General features: G+C 42.4%; 1 protein-coding gene across 3 annotated transcripts in view; it reads left to right on the top strand.

Moving 5' to 3' along the window:
- The first annotated feature begins 4,133 nt into the window (after window positions 1–4,133).
- Window positions 4,134–17,326, top strand: part of arhgef19 (Rho guanine nucleotide exchange factor (GEF) 19) — an 88,867-nt gene continuing 75,674 nt past the window's right edge. For 2 of the 3 annotated variants that reach the window (XM_072586550.1, XM_072586552.1), the window contains exon 1: window positions 4,134–4,489. In XM_072586550.1, coding sequence (XP_072442651.1) covers window positions 4,435–4,489 — 55 coding nt within the window. In that variant the 5' untranslated portion in view covers window positions 4,134–4,434. Of the gene's footprint in view, window positions 4,490–4,878; window positions 4,941–17,326 lie in introns of those variants that run through there. The other variant, XM_072586553.1, reaches the window with a different exon arrangement.

Consider the following 17,326-nt stretch of genomic DNA (forward strand, 5'->3'; position numbering starts at 1 on the left):
CATTCTTTCTCATCCAATTTCTCACTCCATCACATTCCTCCCACATGCCTCCCACTCACGCTCACACACTCTGTTTCATGATCTCTTAAATATTCAGATTGATAAATCTGCATTCACTCACACATTAACATTGTCTCACACTATCTTCTACTATTCCTTTCTCATGTGCATTTAGGTATCCTTGCACACATGCTCACAATCTCACATATTCACTTACACACAGCTTGCACAATTCTCTCCTGCGCACATTTTCTCTCAAATAAACTTTCTGCCTCTCAAATGTGTTGTTCCCCTCTCTTTATCTGGAGGCTTGCATTGTTGAAAGTAAGTTAATCTTCTTCTGGACTTGCTTTCAAGAATGTGAAATTAAGTCGTGAAATGTAGGGTGATGGTTTAGAAAAGCGCCACATTGAAAAGAATAAAGTAATAGGATGAGCTCTTCTTGGATTTTAAAATGGTCTGGATTGTAGAATCAAGGAAAGGGACAGTGAAGGATACAAGGAGCAAGAACAGTTTAAGAGCCTGGAAAAGAACATGTTAGGCTAACCTAATAACCTAATATAGGGCAGCACAGTGCCTCAGTGGTTAGCACTGCTGCCTCACAGCACCAGGGTCCCAGGTTTGATTCCACTGTCTGTGTGGAGTTTGCACATTCTCCCTGTGTCTGTGTAGGTTTCCTCTGGGTGCTTCGGTTTCCTTTTACAGTCCAAAGATGAGCAGGTCAGGTGAATTGACCATGCTAAATTGCCCATAGTGTTAGGTGCATTAGTCAGAGGGAAATGGGTCTGGGTGGGTTTCTCTTCGGAGGGTCAGTGTGGACTGGTTGGGCCGAAGGGCCTGTTTCCACACTGTAGGGAATCTAATCTGAATCTAATCTCACAAGAGGTGAAGAAGGAAGTGAGCAGTTGCTTGGGCTTATGCCCGAAACGTCGATTACTTGGATTACTTGGATGCTGCCTGACCTGCTGCGCTTTTCCAGCAACACATTTTCAGCTCTGATCTCCAGCATCTGTAGTCCTCACTTTCTCCTTGATCAGCACTTACCAAACAATCGATACCATTTTTCTTGTAGTATAAATTATTGTGATTGTTTGAAATTTGGCATCCTTGTGTTTGTTCTAATAAATGCAAGGTGAAAGGTTTCAGCAACATACCTCTCTCTTTGGCGCTGCTACAAGGAAGTAGCAGGAGAGCATTACCCATGTATTCCTCTCTCTCAGACACTTGCATCAGTCGCCCCTTGTCAGAAAACACTTGAACAGAGTCACCAATTGTTTGCTAGACCAGGATTACTGAAGCCTCCATTAATTAGGCTGTGGAAAATCTCCAAGTTGCATCTTGATACCCAAGCACAATTACTTCAAGAATTTGTGTGCAGCTAGCAACTGCCATGATCAAACATGTGAGAATTGGCCCTCAGCTAACTCCTGCTGCAGCTTGTTGTTATGGGACAGAATTCAACTCATATTCACACCTTTAAGACAGTACCACTTAAGGTTGCAATGTTTTAACTTGGCTCATTCATTTGGTAATGTTCTGCCTCTGAGACAGAAAGTTGGGTTTCCCAACCTGACAGCAGCACCTGTGCACATGGTCCAGAGTCTATATCAGCCATGACTAAATGGTAGAGCAGATATGACGGGCTCGATGGCCAATTCTGCTTCTTTATCTTACAGTCGAGAGTTTAGTGCAATACCAAGGGGATGCTGCATTGTCAAGAGGTGCAGTTATTCGGATGAGATGTTCATTTGGGACCCCGAATTGCTGCCTGGTCATTAGGATGTACAAAATCCCATTGGACTATTTAAGTAAGAGCAGGGTGTTTGGCTGTCTTTGTTAAACCAACACCATGAAACTCAAATTAACTGGTTTGTTTGTGTTAACATAATCTTTGCACTTTAAAGTGATCAGTTATAGGCAAAGTGCTTTGAGAAATATTGAAAGATACAATGGAATCTCTGAGGCCTACCTCTTGCTTGTCCAACTTCAGCAGCATTTCTGGGACTTTGAGGTAGTTGGATGCCAACTTGAGACACTGGAAATTCAGTCCCAGCACCACATATTCCAGAAGATTCTTCAGTTGGATCCCCCTCTGAATGATATGACAGACCAATGAGGCAAATTATTCCTCCAGGATTGACACACAGAGAGTCAGCCACCAAAACATGTGTTTTAAAGCTCATCTTTTCCATTCAACGAATTATGCCCTGGAGTTACAGCTCAATTGGACACAACTCTCTCTGATACTAACAGAAATAAATGCACAGTTCCTGTGAGAGAATCTATTATTTCCACAACAGTCTCAGAATAAACGAATGTCATTTTAAGAGTTAGATGAGGAGGCATTTTTTGTCTGAGTGTTGAGAGTCTTTGGAACTCTTTGCCACAGAGAGCAGTGGGGGCAGAGTCCTTGTACTTATTGAGGGCTCAGATGCATGGATTCTTGATCAGTCAGGGAATCAAAGGTTATGGGGGAAGGGCAGGAAAATGGACATGAGGAAAGTTGGATCAGCCATAATTGTATTGAGTAACAGAGAAGGCTTCAGGGCCTTAATGGCTACTCCTATTGCTTATGGTCTTATGATTATATCTTGCTTTCCAGTTGTAGATGGGGACACCTTGTGTGTTTTCTAAGAGTCTAAATCACACTGCTTCCTGGCTCTGCTGGGTATTATCTGATTCACGTTCAAAGATGAAGTTACGCTTCAGTTATACAGTACATTGGTGACACATCTGGTGTACTGTGTACAGTATTCGTCACCTACTTACAGAAGGATTGTTGATGCATTGGAAGCAGTTTAGAGAAGGTTTACTAGATTAATACCTGGAATGAGCAGGTTTCATTAAGAGGAAAGACTATACAAGACAGGCTTGTATCCTCTTAGAACAGTCAGAGGTGACTTAATTGAAACATGTAAGATTTGGAGGTACAAAGTTAAAAATCACACAACACCAGGTTATAATCCAACAGGTTTAGTTGGAAGCACTAGCTTTCGGAGCGCTGCTCCTTCATCGGGTGATTATGTAGAATAAGATTGTAAGACACAGAATTTACAGCAAAAGTTTACAGTGTGATGTAACTGAAATTATATATTGAAAAAGACCCAGATTGTTTGTTAAGTCTCTCATCTTTTAGAATGATCATGTTGTGTGATTTTTAACTTTGTACACCCAAGTCCAACACTGGCGTCTCCAAATCAAGATGTGGAGGGGATTTGACCAATGGATGTGGAAAGAATGTTTCCTCTTGTGGGAAAATCTAGCACAAGGTGTCAAAGTTTTAAAAATAAGGGGTCATCTTCTAAAACAGAGATGGGGAACCTTTTTTCCCCTCTCAGATGACTGTAAATCTTTGGAATTCCTTTCCTTAAAAGGCACAGAATCTTTAAATATTTTTAAGGCAGAGGTAGATTCTCGATTATCAAGGGGATGAAAGATTATTGGGAATATCCAGGAGTGTAGAATTGAGGTTAAAATCAGATCAGCCATGATCTTATTGAATGGTGGAGTGGGCTAAAAGGGCTGAATAGCCTTTAGTTGTTCTTTATTCATAAGCTTGATGAGATTTGACATTCAACTCCATTGAGGTTTTTGGCTTTACTTCATTGAAAGAGGTCGCAGTTGATTACATTCAAATTTGGTATGTGACAGGCCTTGAGGATATAGAAGAAACAGGACCAGTTGAAGAGCTAGCACCAACCATGAGGTTGAATAGGCTCCTTCTATGCCAGTTTTATAACATCTTTGTACTGTCAACCTTTTTGTTTTCAGGGAATTTGACATGGCAACCAAATAGAATCAGGAGTGGGTGTGAAGTTGTGTTTAGTTTAAGTTATTTAATGAAATGATTTGTCAACCACAGCAGATATTATTCACCAGTTATATTAAGGCAGAACCAAGCTTGTAGCTTTGTTACTTATTTGGACAAAATCATGTATGTTATTTACACAATGCCATGTGGGAATTGACTTTTACTTAGTACAGAATGTTACTTTGAGTGTTGTATGTGTTAACAACTCCTCTCCCTTTCTCTCTCTCTCACTGTGCCTGTATAGTTCTAACACCAGTAGAACCTGTTTCAAACGCTTCAGTGGGAGGTTACTAGACATGTTAGCACAACACTCTGACAAGGTCTCTTGTCGTGTGCGGAACTCAAGAGAGTGAGAAACGGCTCTTCAAGCAGAGCCCGGGACTGCCTCAGGCAGAGAGAACCTCCTGTTGCAGAGGGGGGCGGCAGGTGCTGGGAACACAGATCTTGTTACTCTGTAGATAAGGAATGTCAGAGTGTCTGCCGAGAGGCGGTCAAGCTGTTTGTTTTGGACTTCGGTTTATCGGGAGAGTGCTAAAAGCTACAGGCACGACGAATGTGGAATTTCAGGGAGCAGGGGGACAACTGCTGATGGGCGATCACCGTTTCAGAAGCCAGGCGATCAGATGGACTTGGAGCATAGAAGGATCAGGCAAGGGAGGAAACGACAGCGTCTAAGAGGTGAGCACTCTCTGAACATTAGTGACTTCGCCCTCCGAAAGATGAACATTCCTTTGAACAGATCTAGTCCTGTCACATTAACTAACCATCCCAATTCCATTTTCTGAGGCAGACGGGGCCATGTCGATCATTTCTTGCCTCTAGCTTTGCGTGTTCTTGGCTCTGTCACTCCACCCCAGTCAGAGATTGTGGCCTGATCAGTCAGGGAGCAGGATATGACTGACCTCCTGCCCTGGGACTTGGTCATCTCCAACAGGGGGCGGATGGCGGAGGGCAAGGACACTTTCGTCTAGGCTGGAGACAGTTTCCGTCATTTGTGACCCAGACATGTCAGATAACTATTCAACTACTAAACAACAAAAAAAGTAAACTAACCAGATTTGAAGTGAGCAGTAACAGTTGCGACTTGGGAAGATAGCTGTGTACACACCACAGAGGCAAGATCTGACAGGTAACCTCTCCCCTGGATAAACAGAGCTTGTGTTATACAGTCAGCCTGGTGGAATTTAACTTCAATCTATAGAATCTCGAATTGAGAGTTTAGTCTCAGTAACCATGGTAGTAAAAGCTGATCTAGTTCACTAAATGTCAAGCAGAGTCTTCCTGGGAGAGGGGAGGGGTCAGGGTCAAGGGGTCTCTGGGGCCCAGGCCTGAAGTCTTACTACCTCCTCCCAAAGGGCAGCTGCTCAAATCACACACTGAATCAGGCAGTGGTAAGGCAACTAAGGGGGCCTTCACCTACCCTCCTTGGGGAGTGAGGGGCACTATTCCAGTTCAGAGCTATCAGCCAATCAGAGCCTCTTGAGAGCATCCTGGAGGATGCCATGGGGCTGCTGAAGGAAGAGCCATCTCAGAGAGCTGGGATCATGAAGGATGCAAGACCCAGGTAAGTAATGGTGGGGGGTGGGGGGGGGATTGGAATGGCAGAAGCAAGGGCAGGGCTTCTGCTTCACCCCGTCTTCCCCCTTCACCATGTCCTCCCCCTTCACCCCATCCACCCTGTTCTCTTCACCCTCTCCTCCCTCCTACTCTCCCCCTTCTTCCCCTTTTCCCTATTCTCCTCCTTCTCCCCCTTCTCTCTCCCCCCCCCCCCCCCTCTTCTCCTCTGCTGTTAAGTGACAGCATCCTTCTGGATCTGGTATGTTTCAATTAAGTATCTCTGACTCTTCTCATCTCTGTAGGATACAGGCCTAGCCTATCAAGCCTTCCCTCATAAGGCAACTTGCTGATTCCAGGTATAGTCTACTAAACTTTGCTGATTGTTCAAAGTGTGATGTGACCTGAATCACATTGCAGTGACAGCTGGCTCAAGCTGCACAGTTTCATAGCCTGACTATCCATTCAAATGTCAGTTAAAAACTAACCACTCCTGGATGATTGGGAATGCCATGAGAACCCTTTTATCACTAAGTCTTTTGTCTCCTTGTTCAGCAATACTCTCCTCTCTCCTGTTTCTTCCTGTCACAGAACTTTGTGAACCTACTTCTCATCTGGTTTGAGGGTCAGGAGGTGAAATCTCCTCCACCAAGTGAAGTTGGCGAAACCCTGCAATCTTTGTCATCAATGTTATCTTGGTTTCTTACAGCTCATTTCATTCCACAATCAATTCCCAGTGAATATTGCATGAATCAATTCAACAGCTTCAACCAACTGTGTGAGCAGTTGTACCTATCCTATGCTCAAGCATACTCCACTGTCGGCTTAGCCTTTAGCTTCAGCTGGTAGTACCCTTATGCTCAATGTCTCAATGTGCTCGGTTCAAGGCCCATTCCAATGGTGTTTGGCTCAAAAAATTGAAGTTGACACTCCAGTGCAGTACTGAAAGAGTGCTGCACTGTCGAGGGTGTTGTCTTTAGGGTGACATTGAGGCCCCATCAGCTGGGTTTTTAGATACGACAGCTGCTGGCATGTTGTAGCTTCTGGGTTACCAACCATGGGTGGCTTGTGGCTGAAGTAGTTCACAGCTACCAATCCTCCTGTCTGTGCTGAGTCTAAGGGCCTATCAGTGGTAGAAGATAGGTTACTGTGGAGTCTTAACATAAAGAGTCACTTATGTAACACGATAGCAATTAACATTCACTAGTTAGGCATAATTACGATGACTAGGAGATAAGTATGTCTCATCTTTAGGACCTTGTACAATACAACCAGGTTCTTCATTCAAAGATATCATCAAAGTGGATGGAGCTAATGCAAATTCAACATGAACTCTTTCAGAACTATTATGATGTATAACACTATTTGTCTGTGTAAAAGATGCCAGAGTACTATTTTGAGAAGAGCAGGAGAGTTACGTCTGGACCTTTGGACCATTTTTATCTCTCAACCTGAATCTCAAAGAAACAGATTACCCACTCATTATCTAGCAGTGTGCAATTCAGCTGCTGCATTTCCTACATTACAACAGTGACTCTCCAAAAAGCCTTCATTAGCTTTGAGATGACTGTTAGTAATGAAATTCATTTTATAAATGGAAGTGTTTACATTTTTCCCTTTTATTTGGTTATTTGTGGGTGATGGTAGCTAGCATCCTCTGCTTTAATGATTTGGAGTCCCTGGTGGTATGTTTAGATTAGATTAGATACAGTGTGGAAACAGGCCCTTTGGCCCAACAAGTCCACACTGACCCTCTGAAGAGTAATCCACCCAGACCCATTTCCCTCTGACTAATGCACCTAACACTACGGGCAATTTAGCATGGCCAATTCACCTGAATTTTGGACTGTGGGAGGAAACCGGAGCACTCGTGTTTGCATGGGGAGAACGTGCAAACTCCACACAGTCACCCGAGGCTGGGATCGAACCTGGGACCCTGGTGTTGTGAGGCAGCAGTGCTAACCACAGAGCCGCCCTTCCTAGTGCCAGCTTGAAGGATATCCCATGTCACGATAGGGATCTGAACAGAGAGATTAAAGATGTGTTGTGGTCCATGTCAAGAGGAGACATAGGGACAGGAATAGGCTACTCAGCATTCAAGTTGATAAAATGTGGCGCTGGGAAAAGCACAGCAGGTCAGGCAGCATCTGAGAAGCAAGATAGTCGATGGTTTGGGCAGGACCCTGATGAACAACGATTCTCCTGCTCCTCAGATGCTGCCTGACCTGCTGTGCTTTTTCCAGTGCCACACTTCATTGACTCTGACTCACCAGCATCTGCAGTCCTCACTATTTCCTCGTTGCCTCCATCCTCGAGCCTGCCTTAATACTTCAGATCATGGCTGATCATGAACCCCAGTGCCATATTCCCAGCCACCTCCATATTCCTTGATTTCATTAGTAACTAAAAATTGATCAATCTCACTTTTGAATTTTCTTCATGACTGAGCTCCCACAGCCCTTTGGGAGAAAGAGTATCGAAGATTCACCCCAATGAGGTGAAGAATTTCCTCCTCATTTCAGTCCTAATTGATTTGCCTTTTATTCTGACACAGTGTTTCCCAGTTATAGAAACCATATTCAGGAAAAAACATTTTGTATGTTTCTACAAGATCGCCTCTCATTCTTCTAAGGTCCAGAGAATACAGGCCCAATCTCCTCAAATTCTCTTCACAGAATGGCCTCACCATCCTAGGCATCAGTCTAGTGGACCTCTGCTGCACTCCCTTTATGACAGTTATATCCTTAATGTTCTGTACAATTGTAGCAAACCATTGTTGCTCCTGCATTCAAATCTTCTTGCGATAGAGACTAAATATTGTTTGTCACCTGAATTGCTTCCTGCAGCTGCATGCTAACTTTCAGTGACTTATGAACAAGAATATATAGGTCCCTTTGGAGAAAAACACTTTCCAATCTTTTGTAATTTAAGAAATATTCTGTACCTTTGTTCTTCCTGCCAAAATGAATAACCGTATATTCTATTCCATCTGCCATATTCTTGACCACTTACTCAGCCTGCCTATATCACCTTTAAGCTGCTTTGCAGCCTCGGAATTCTCATCCCCACCAAGTTTTGTGTCATATACCCATCAGGACATTTGCAAGAGTGCCATTATCAAGAGGAACAACATTTTATAACATTTTTATATACTCCTGATGAGTGCAAGATGAAAAACATGTCTTTTTGCAGTATTACTACACATTTGGAAAGGTGCATTATGTTTTGAGTCCCTCTACTCCCAGGGTTTCCACAACAGTTAATGATTTGATCAAAGAATGCAAATTTGTCAGTTTACCTGACCAATGAAATCGGGTCAATAGGAAACACTGACCAGGTTCTTGTACTTAAGAAGAACACTTTTTACTACAAATAAAAAGTTCTAGCCACAGGCAAACAACAATGAAATATCAACATGTAACTCTATTCATTGAAACTATAAACCCCCTTTAAACTGCGACAAACACTTAACTGACAGAGACAAACTAACAAAAAAAGGGTGTTTATTGGTTGATTCAGTAAAACTAGGAAAATGCAGTTCAGTTGGACCAGTGCACATGATTTGTTGAGGTGTTGTTTTTGCTTCCCAAGACCTTCTGATTCCCCCTTGTCCAAGTTAGTTGATTTCTTTGCAGGAGGTGCAGGGCAACTGGTACTACAATTACAAAGTCTGTTAGTTTATGGTTAAAGGCAATAATTCATTACAACTGGTGGGAGAATCAAGGGCTGGGAAAAGGCACAAAACTTCAGTGTGAGTTGTTGTTCGGTCTCCTGATAGCAGCGATAAAGTAACTACATACAAAAATACAGGTATCCAAATGAAGCTTGTTGCAAAAGTCAATTGATTATAATGGAAAATTTACATTTGTACATCGTCTGAGAGAAATGAAATAGTTCGGAGCTTGATAGCAGAAAATTTCTTGAGTGTTTTTGAGACAGTTTGCTGAAACAATATGTTCTTGAACCAGTGAAAATGACAGGCCAGATTAGATGAAGTGCTGAGTAACATGTCAGAATTAGTCAACAATCTAATGGTTAAATGAACACCTAACTAACAGTTACCATAACACGATTGGATTCAGTGATAGGTTTGAGAGGGATATAGATGACTCACCTACTATTCAAAGTTTCAAATTGAGGTCATGCTGAATTTGGAAGAAATTGGTTATTGTCAACTGAGCAGGCAGAGAAAATTGCAGATGTTACATTAAACTTGTTTTGAACCTTGGTTTGGTCACACTGAACAGCTCTGACCAATAAATTATCCATTGCCAGGGGATGAGTTGGTGGACCGGATCGAACATTATTCATTCATTTCTTTTGAACTATTAGTTCTTTGAGAAGGTGACCAAGGAAGTGGACGAGGGTAAAGCAGTAGATGTGGTGTATATGGATTTTAGCAAGGCGTTCGATAAGGTACCCCATGGTAGGCTACTGCAAAAATTACGGAGGTATGGCATTGAGGGTGCATTAGAGGTTTAGATTAGGAATTGGCTGGCTGGAAGGAGACAGAGGGCAGTAGTTGATGGTAAAGGTTCATCTTGGAGTGCAGTTACTAGCGGTGTTCCGCAAGGATCTGTTTTGGGACCATTGCTGTTTGTCATTTTTATAAATGACCTGGAGGAGGGGCTTGAAGGCTGGGTGAGCAAGTTTGCGGATGATACAAAAGTCGGTGGAGTGGTGGACAGCAAAGAAGGATGTGGCAGGTTACAGCGGGATATAGATAAGTTGCAGAGCTGGGCAGAAAGGTGGCAAATGGAGTTCAATGTAGCTAAGTGTGAAGTCATTCACTTTGGTAGGAGTAACAAGAAGATGGATTACTGGGCTAATGGTAGGCTACTTGGTAGTGTGGATGAGCAGAGGGATCTTGGTGTCCATGTACACAGATCTCTGAAGGTTGCCACCCAGGTAAATAGTGCTGTGAAGAAGGCATATGGCGTACTGGGCTTTATTGGTAGAGGAATTGAGTTCCGGAGTCCTGAGGTCATGTTGCAGTTGTATAAGACTCTGGTGCGGCCTTATCTGGAGTATTGTGTACAGTTTTGGTCGCCATATTATAGGAAGGATGTGGAGGCACTGGAACGGGTGCAGAGGAGGTTTACCAGGATGTTGCCTGGCATGGTAGGAAGATCGTATGAGGAAAGGCTGAGGCACTTGGGGCTATTCTCATTGGAGAAAAGAAGGTTTGGGGAGATTTGATAGAGGTGTACAAGATGATTAGGGGTTTAGATAGGGTTGACCATGAGAACCTTTTTCCACGTATGGAGTCAGCTATTACGAGGGGACACAGCTTTAAATTAAGGGGAGGTTGGTATAGGACAGATGTTAGGGGTAGATTCTTTACTCAGCGGGTTGTGAGTTCATGGAATGCCCTGCCAGTAGCAGTGGTGGACTCTCCCTCTTTATGGGCATTTAAACGGGCATTGGATAGGCATATGGAGGATAGTGGGCTAGTGTAGGTTAGGTGGACTTGGATCGGCGCAACATCGAGGGCCAAAGGGCCTGTACTGCGCTGTATTTTTCTATGTTCTATGTTTTATTGGGCACAGGGCTTCTCTTGATGACAGGGCTGCTCTTTTGCAATTATAGCCAAAATATTTTTCAGTAGAAATGGAATTTGTACTTTGGGTCAGCTGTCACAGTTCCTCAACTGTGGTGTTTTCCGTTTTCATTTCAGATTTTCAACACATAATTGTTTTTATCTGTGGAATAATTTCAGATAATTACAACTCAGTTTGTAGTGGACAAATACTGAGAGTACAACATTTGATTGCAACTGCATTTTACTCAGCACGTTTTATTCAGCACATCGTTTCTGCTGTGTTTAACCTGCTCCCCTGATACTGCAGCGAAACTAACCAACATGACAGGGCAGTGAAAAGGAATGTTATACTCTGTGCCTTAGCCATGCTGAATTTAAACTGAGTGTAATTGATCGGGCAATGAATGGGATATTTATTTGTATCTGTCCATGTTGCATTTAGCAATGCTGATGGGGTATTTTTCAAATCATAGATTCAACACAATATGTCCTCAAGCCTTGTTGCGGTCCCCTTTTTAAATATTTTTCAAATACTTACTCACTTCCCGTTTAAAAACCATTGCTTACACCAGTTTCTGTTTCTGTTTAGGCAGTGCATGTTAGAACAACCAAAATATGTAAAAATAAGTCAATCTCTCCTTTTAATCTTTTGGTAATGACAATAAATTTATGTTCATTAGATTCCCATTTATCCAGACAAAAATCCATTACAAATGTGAACAACTTTATCTTATCTCCATTTATCCCAACCTGCTCTGGTGAAAAGTGATCCACATTTTTCTTGTTTATACTTGGCATCTTCCTGATAAATCCAATTCATATTCTCTCCTTGGCTTTGAAATCATTTCTGGAGTGGGACAATCTGTCCGTAATGTTTTAACAGCAGCTTAACATTGGTTTAACAGCACCTCTTTGATTTGCTGCTATTTTTAAAATCTGCTAAATGTTTCTTGAAACATTTTTGTGTTTCTGATCCACTAAGGTTTCCCAACTTTTCCAGTCCTGAAACTTTATTGTTGGATATTCATGCATTTATGTACGTTCTTTCTGAAGGTAGGTCTTTGGCTTGTTGTCCACTGATGCCTCATCCTGAGCTATTTCCCTGGTGGTTTCCTTTTGGCAAGTGGCTGTTTGCCATTACCATACAGTCTCAGGGCTTGGAGGCAGGTACCAAGTCAGTTCTGAAGAAGGGCCACTGGATCCAAAATGTTAACTCTAATTTCTCTCCACAGAATCTGCGAGAACTGCTGAGTTTTTCCAGCAATTTCTGCTTTTGTTTCCAAGTCATCCTTGGCAGGAATCAATCCCATGATGCTGATGTTATTCCGAATTGCACACGAGCCATCCAATCAACTGAGTTAACCACTTTCCACTGTTAAATATAGTTTCTTTCTGATTTTCCCTCAATATCAACTCATGATTTTCTGAATTAATTTTACTCTAAGGTTTATCTGCCAATCTACGAACCTATCTAAGCTCTTTTGATTTGCAGTCTAAAAGTAGCTATTTTCCCTTTTTGTGCAATATGTGCATTTTATTTTTATGATGCTTTAATTAAAACATATATTGGAAAATGCTAAAAACCTAAAACTAACTCCAAGAGGCAACACTTTCTGCATTCCTTCAGTATATGAAACATATTTTTACTTATTCATATTGGATCATGTTGCCCAACATTTATTGCCCATCTCTTATAGGCCCTTAAAAAGGTAATGGTGGGCCACCACCTTGAACTGCTGCAGTCCAACGTCGCTTTTTCTGATCTTCCCTCTAAATATCAATTCATTGTTTTCTGAATTAATTTAACTCAAACATATATCTGCCAATTCACAAACCTATCTAAGTTCTCTTCATTTGCAGCCTAAAGGTTGTTGCGATATATTTCCAAGTCAGGATGGTAAGTGGCTCGGAGGGGAACTTGTAGGTGGTGATATTCCCATGTATCTGCTGACCTTGTCTTTCTAGACGATGATGTCTGAGGATCTCTGGTGAATTTCTGCAGTGCAACTTGTAGATAGTACACGCTGCTGCTGCTGAGTGACAGTGGAGGGGGGAGTGGATGCTTGGGAATGTAATGCCAATAAAGTGGGCTGCTTTGTTCTGGATGCTTCTTGTGTGTTGTGGAGCAGCACTCATCCAGACAAGTGGAGCTTGTTCCATTGCATTCCTGATTTGTTTTTGAATGGTGGACAGACTTTGGGGAGTCAGGAGGTGAACTATTCACTACAGTAATCCTAACCTCTCTCCTGTTCTTTTAGCCAGTGTGTTTATTTGGTGAGACACCAGTTGAGTGTATGATCAATGGAACCCCCAGGATATTGATAATTGAGGTTCAGTGATGGTAATAATATTGAATATCAAAGGACAGTGGTTAGATTGTCTCTTATTGGCAATGCTCATTGTTTGGCAATTGGGTGGCGAAAATGTTACTTGCCATTTCTCAGCCCAGGCGAGAGAATTCCAGATCCTAGATCTACCTAAAGACAGTGCCACCAGTGAGAGTAGCAATGTAAGTGCAGCGTTGGAGGAGTGCAGAGATCTTGGAAGGCTTGTTGGTGAGAGAAGGCTGCAGAGGTAGGGAGGGGTGAGGCATTAGAGGGATTTGAAAACAAGGAAATGAGAGTCAAGGTATAGCTGGATTGGGGGCCAGTGTAGGTCAGCAAGGTCTATTGCAATTCCTTTATGAATATATTCAATATTTCTTCAAAGAGCTGCAGTATATAAAATTAATCAGACATGACTTCCCTTTTACTAATATGGACTAGCTGTTCTTAACTCCTGTCTTTTATGCTGAATATCAGTGTTGTCCCATATTATCGTTTTGGAAGTTTACCAATGTTAGGCTGATCAATAATTACCTGCTTTTTTGAATAGAGATTTTCCTTTGGAAATATCATCCCCTCGAGGATCCTTTCAAGATTGTCCTTAAGATTCCTCAGTATTCTGGATTACAAGCCTTCAGAATTTGTGCTTTTCTGCTTTGAATTCCAATCATGTTTGCTGAATTACTTCCTTATTGAGAGTCATCCTGTCTAATTATTTCACCTTTTTTTTAATTCACTTGCGGGACGTAGGTGTTGCTGGTTGGCCAACATTTGTTGCCCGTCCCTAGCTACCCTGTAGTGCCTCTTCATTTCAATGCCCCCACGCTTCTGAGGCAAATCTGAGGCAAGGTATTAATTGAACATCTCGGCCATATTTTAACCTTTAACCTCCCCCCCAACAACCCACCCTCCCCTCCTGGCACCTTCCCCTGCCACCGCAGGAATTGCAAAACCTGCGCCCACACCTTTCCCCTCACCTCCATCCAAGGCCCCAAAGGAGCCTTCCACATCCATCAAAGTTACACGTGCACTTTCATAAATGTCATTTATTGTATCCATTGCTCCCAGTGCGGTCTCCTTTACATTGGGGAGACTGGATGCCTTTTTGCAGAGTACTTCAGGGAACACCTCTGGGACACCCGCACCAACCAATCCCACCACCCCGTGGCTGAACATTTCAACTCCCCCTCCCACTCTGCCGAGGACATGCAGGTCCTGGGCCTCCTCCACTACCACTCCCTCACCACCTGACACCTGGAGGAAGTACGCCTCATCTTCCGCCTTGGGACCCTTCAACCCCAGGGCATCAATGTGGACTTCACCAGTTTCCTCATTTCCTCTCCTCCTCCCCCACCTTACCCCAGCTCCAAACTTCCAGCTCAGCACCATCCTCATGACCTGTCCCACCTGTCAATCTTCCTTCCCACCTATCCGCTCCACCCTCCTCTCTGACCTATTACCTTTACCCCCTTCCTCCATCCACCTACTGCACTCTCAACTACCTTCTCCCCAGCCCCACCCCCTCTCATTTATCTCTCCACCCCCAAGGCTTCTAGCCTCATTCCTGATGAAGGGCTCCTGTCCGAAATGTTGACCTTCCTGCTTCTCGGATGTTGCCTGACCTGCTGTGCTTTTCCAGCACCGCTCTAATCTTGACTCATATTTTAACCTTGATGAGATTCCAATTTTTGTCACTGATTAATCCTAATCTTTAATTTTTGAAAACTCTTTTGATGTTTGTATAAAATCTATCATTGCTCTTCTCTTTTCTGACCAATCTCTGTTCATTCTTTCATTTAGTCTTTCTGAAAAATTTCAGGTTAACACTCCAATGCGGGACTGAGGATATGCTGCACTATGGCGGTAAACCTTTCAGAAAAGTGAGGCCTTGTCTGATCATCCAGGCAGAACTAAACAATGTGATAGATTTTGATTTTGAAGATTGAGCAAAGTTTTGTAAAAGAAGAGAGATTTAGCCATGGTGTGTTGGCCAATATTTATCCCTTCAGTTTCTCTGTCTTCATGTAGAATCCTCAGTTGTCCAAGGCTTACCGATGCTGGCTCTCCACACATCTTTGGAATTACTTCAGCCCCCTAACATCTCTATTACTCTTGCCCCATTATATCACAATCGGGAAATTAGAATAGGCAATGTACAAAGCCACCTCTGCCTGTATCGTGACTGAACCAACATTGTCAGCGTTCTTAAAGACTCTTAACACAGTGGTTCCCAACCTGTTCAGTAACACGGCACACTTCAATGAGACAAACAATGCCATAGCATGCCCACTTTTTTCAGGTAAATTGATTGCTCATAAAGGTAATATTTATTGTACTTGCTGTAGTAATGGTCTTACTAGTAAGGTTGGTAAAAACAATGACTGCAGATGCTGGAAACCAGATTCTGGATTAGTGGTGCTGGAAGAGCACAGCAGTTCAGGCAGCATCCAACGAGCTTCGAAATCGATGTTTCGGGCAAAAGCCCTTCATCAGGAATAAAGGCAGTGAGCCTGAAGCATGGAGAGATAAGCTAGAGGAGGGTGGGGGTGGGGAGAAAGTAGCATAGAGTACAATGGGTGAGTGGGGGTGGGGATGAAGGTGATAGGTCAGAGAGGAGAGGGTGGAGTGGAAAAGGAGATAGGCAGTAAGGTTTACAATATATTGCATGCAACAAGCTAAAGAAGAATCAAATGCATTAACATTTCAAATCCACAGGGAAAATTACACCGTCTTCAACTGCAAGTATTTTCAAACTCTGCTTTTGTTAGATTATTTCTAACTATTCATGGCCCTATATTTGTTCCATGCATTGCATTTGGTTCAGCAATCTCAATTCTGCACGGGAGGTGCTGGCCTAGTGGTACTACTGCTAATCCAGAGATCCTGATAATGGCCTGGACACCCAAGTTCAAATCTAACCATGGCAGATGGTGGAGTTTGCAATTCAGTAAAGATCTGTAGTTAAGAGCATAATGACGACTGTGAAATTGTTGTTGATTGGGGAAAAACCCATTTGGTTCACTAATGTCCTTTTGGAAAGGAATCTAGCCTACATGTGACTGCAGACCCACAGTATTGTGGGTTCACACTTAACACCCTTTGGGCAATTAGGGATGGTCAATAAATTCTGGATTAGCCAGCAACCCAGATGCTGTAAATGCATTTTAGAAAGATGACTTTTCGTGTTTCTAATAATATTTTTAAAAGTATAATTTTTGTGAAATAGCTGAACTAATACATAATTGAACTTCAATGGATTAGAGCAAAGCACATTAATAGAATAATTTGCAATTTACCAGGTTACTGCGAAACCTGGACCTGCTGATATTCTTGCTATTTTTCCTTTGAATTCAGATGTTCTACCATTGACTGAATTAGTGGATGAATTGCCCCTTAATCGTTTTTCTTCCCCTGTTCTAAAAAGAACAGATTTCACAAAGAAATATGGATCCGGGTAATTTAGCTGCACAGACTAATATTAGCTTGTTTGTTTCCTTTTACTATCAACAAAACAAAGTACACCAATGCTCTTGCTTGGTTTCTGTGGTAAAAATGATCACGTCAACTGCCCGAGGGCCTGTGCATGGAAAATCGAGAAACCAATATCTCACGTTTGATGATCAATTTTTATGAGTTGTAATTTTGGCTGGATAGAATATTGGTTAAGTTGAAACAATGTTTGTTTTACATTGATTTTCATTACCCTTGTACAAAATTTCACAGCAAATTCGGATAGTTTTTGTGGCACACTGTTTGAAAACCACTGCTCTCACACCTGAGCTGGTCATCCCTACCACTCAATCAACATCATTTTAAAAAAAACCACAGATTATCTGGCGGATTATCTCTTTGTGGGAGTTTGCACAAACTGGCTACCAGGCATCCTACATTACAGAAGTAATTGCACTTTAATGACCAATAAATCTGTTTTAATGGTGTTGATAAATATTCATCAAGATTTGAGTGGTGCTTGAAAAGCACAGCAGGTCAGGCAGCATCCGAGGAGCAGGAAATCAATGTTTCAGGCAAAAGTCCTTAATCAGGAATGACTAATTGATTGATAAATATTGGTCAAGACATCAGGGCTGACTCCCC

The sequence above is a fragment of the Chiloscyllium punctatum genome, chromosome 16 (assembly GCF_047496795.1).
Source record: "Chiloscyllium punctatum isolate Juve2018m chromosome 16, sChiPun1.3, whole genome shotgun sequence".
Taxonomy (NCBI): Eukaryota; Metazoa; Chordata; class Chondrichthyes; order Orectolobiformes; family Hemiscylliidae; genus Chiloscyllium; species Chiloscyllium punctatum.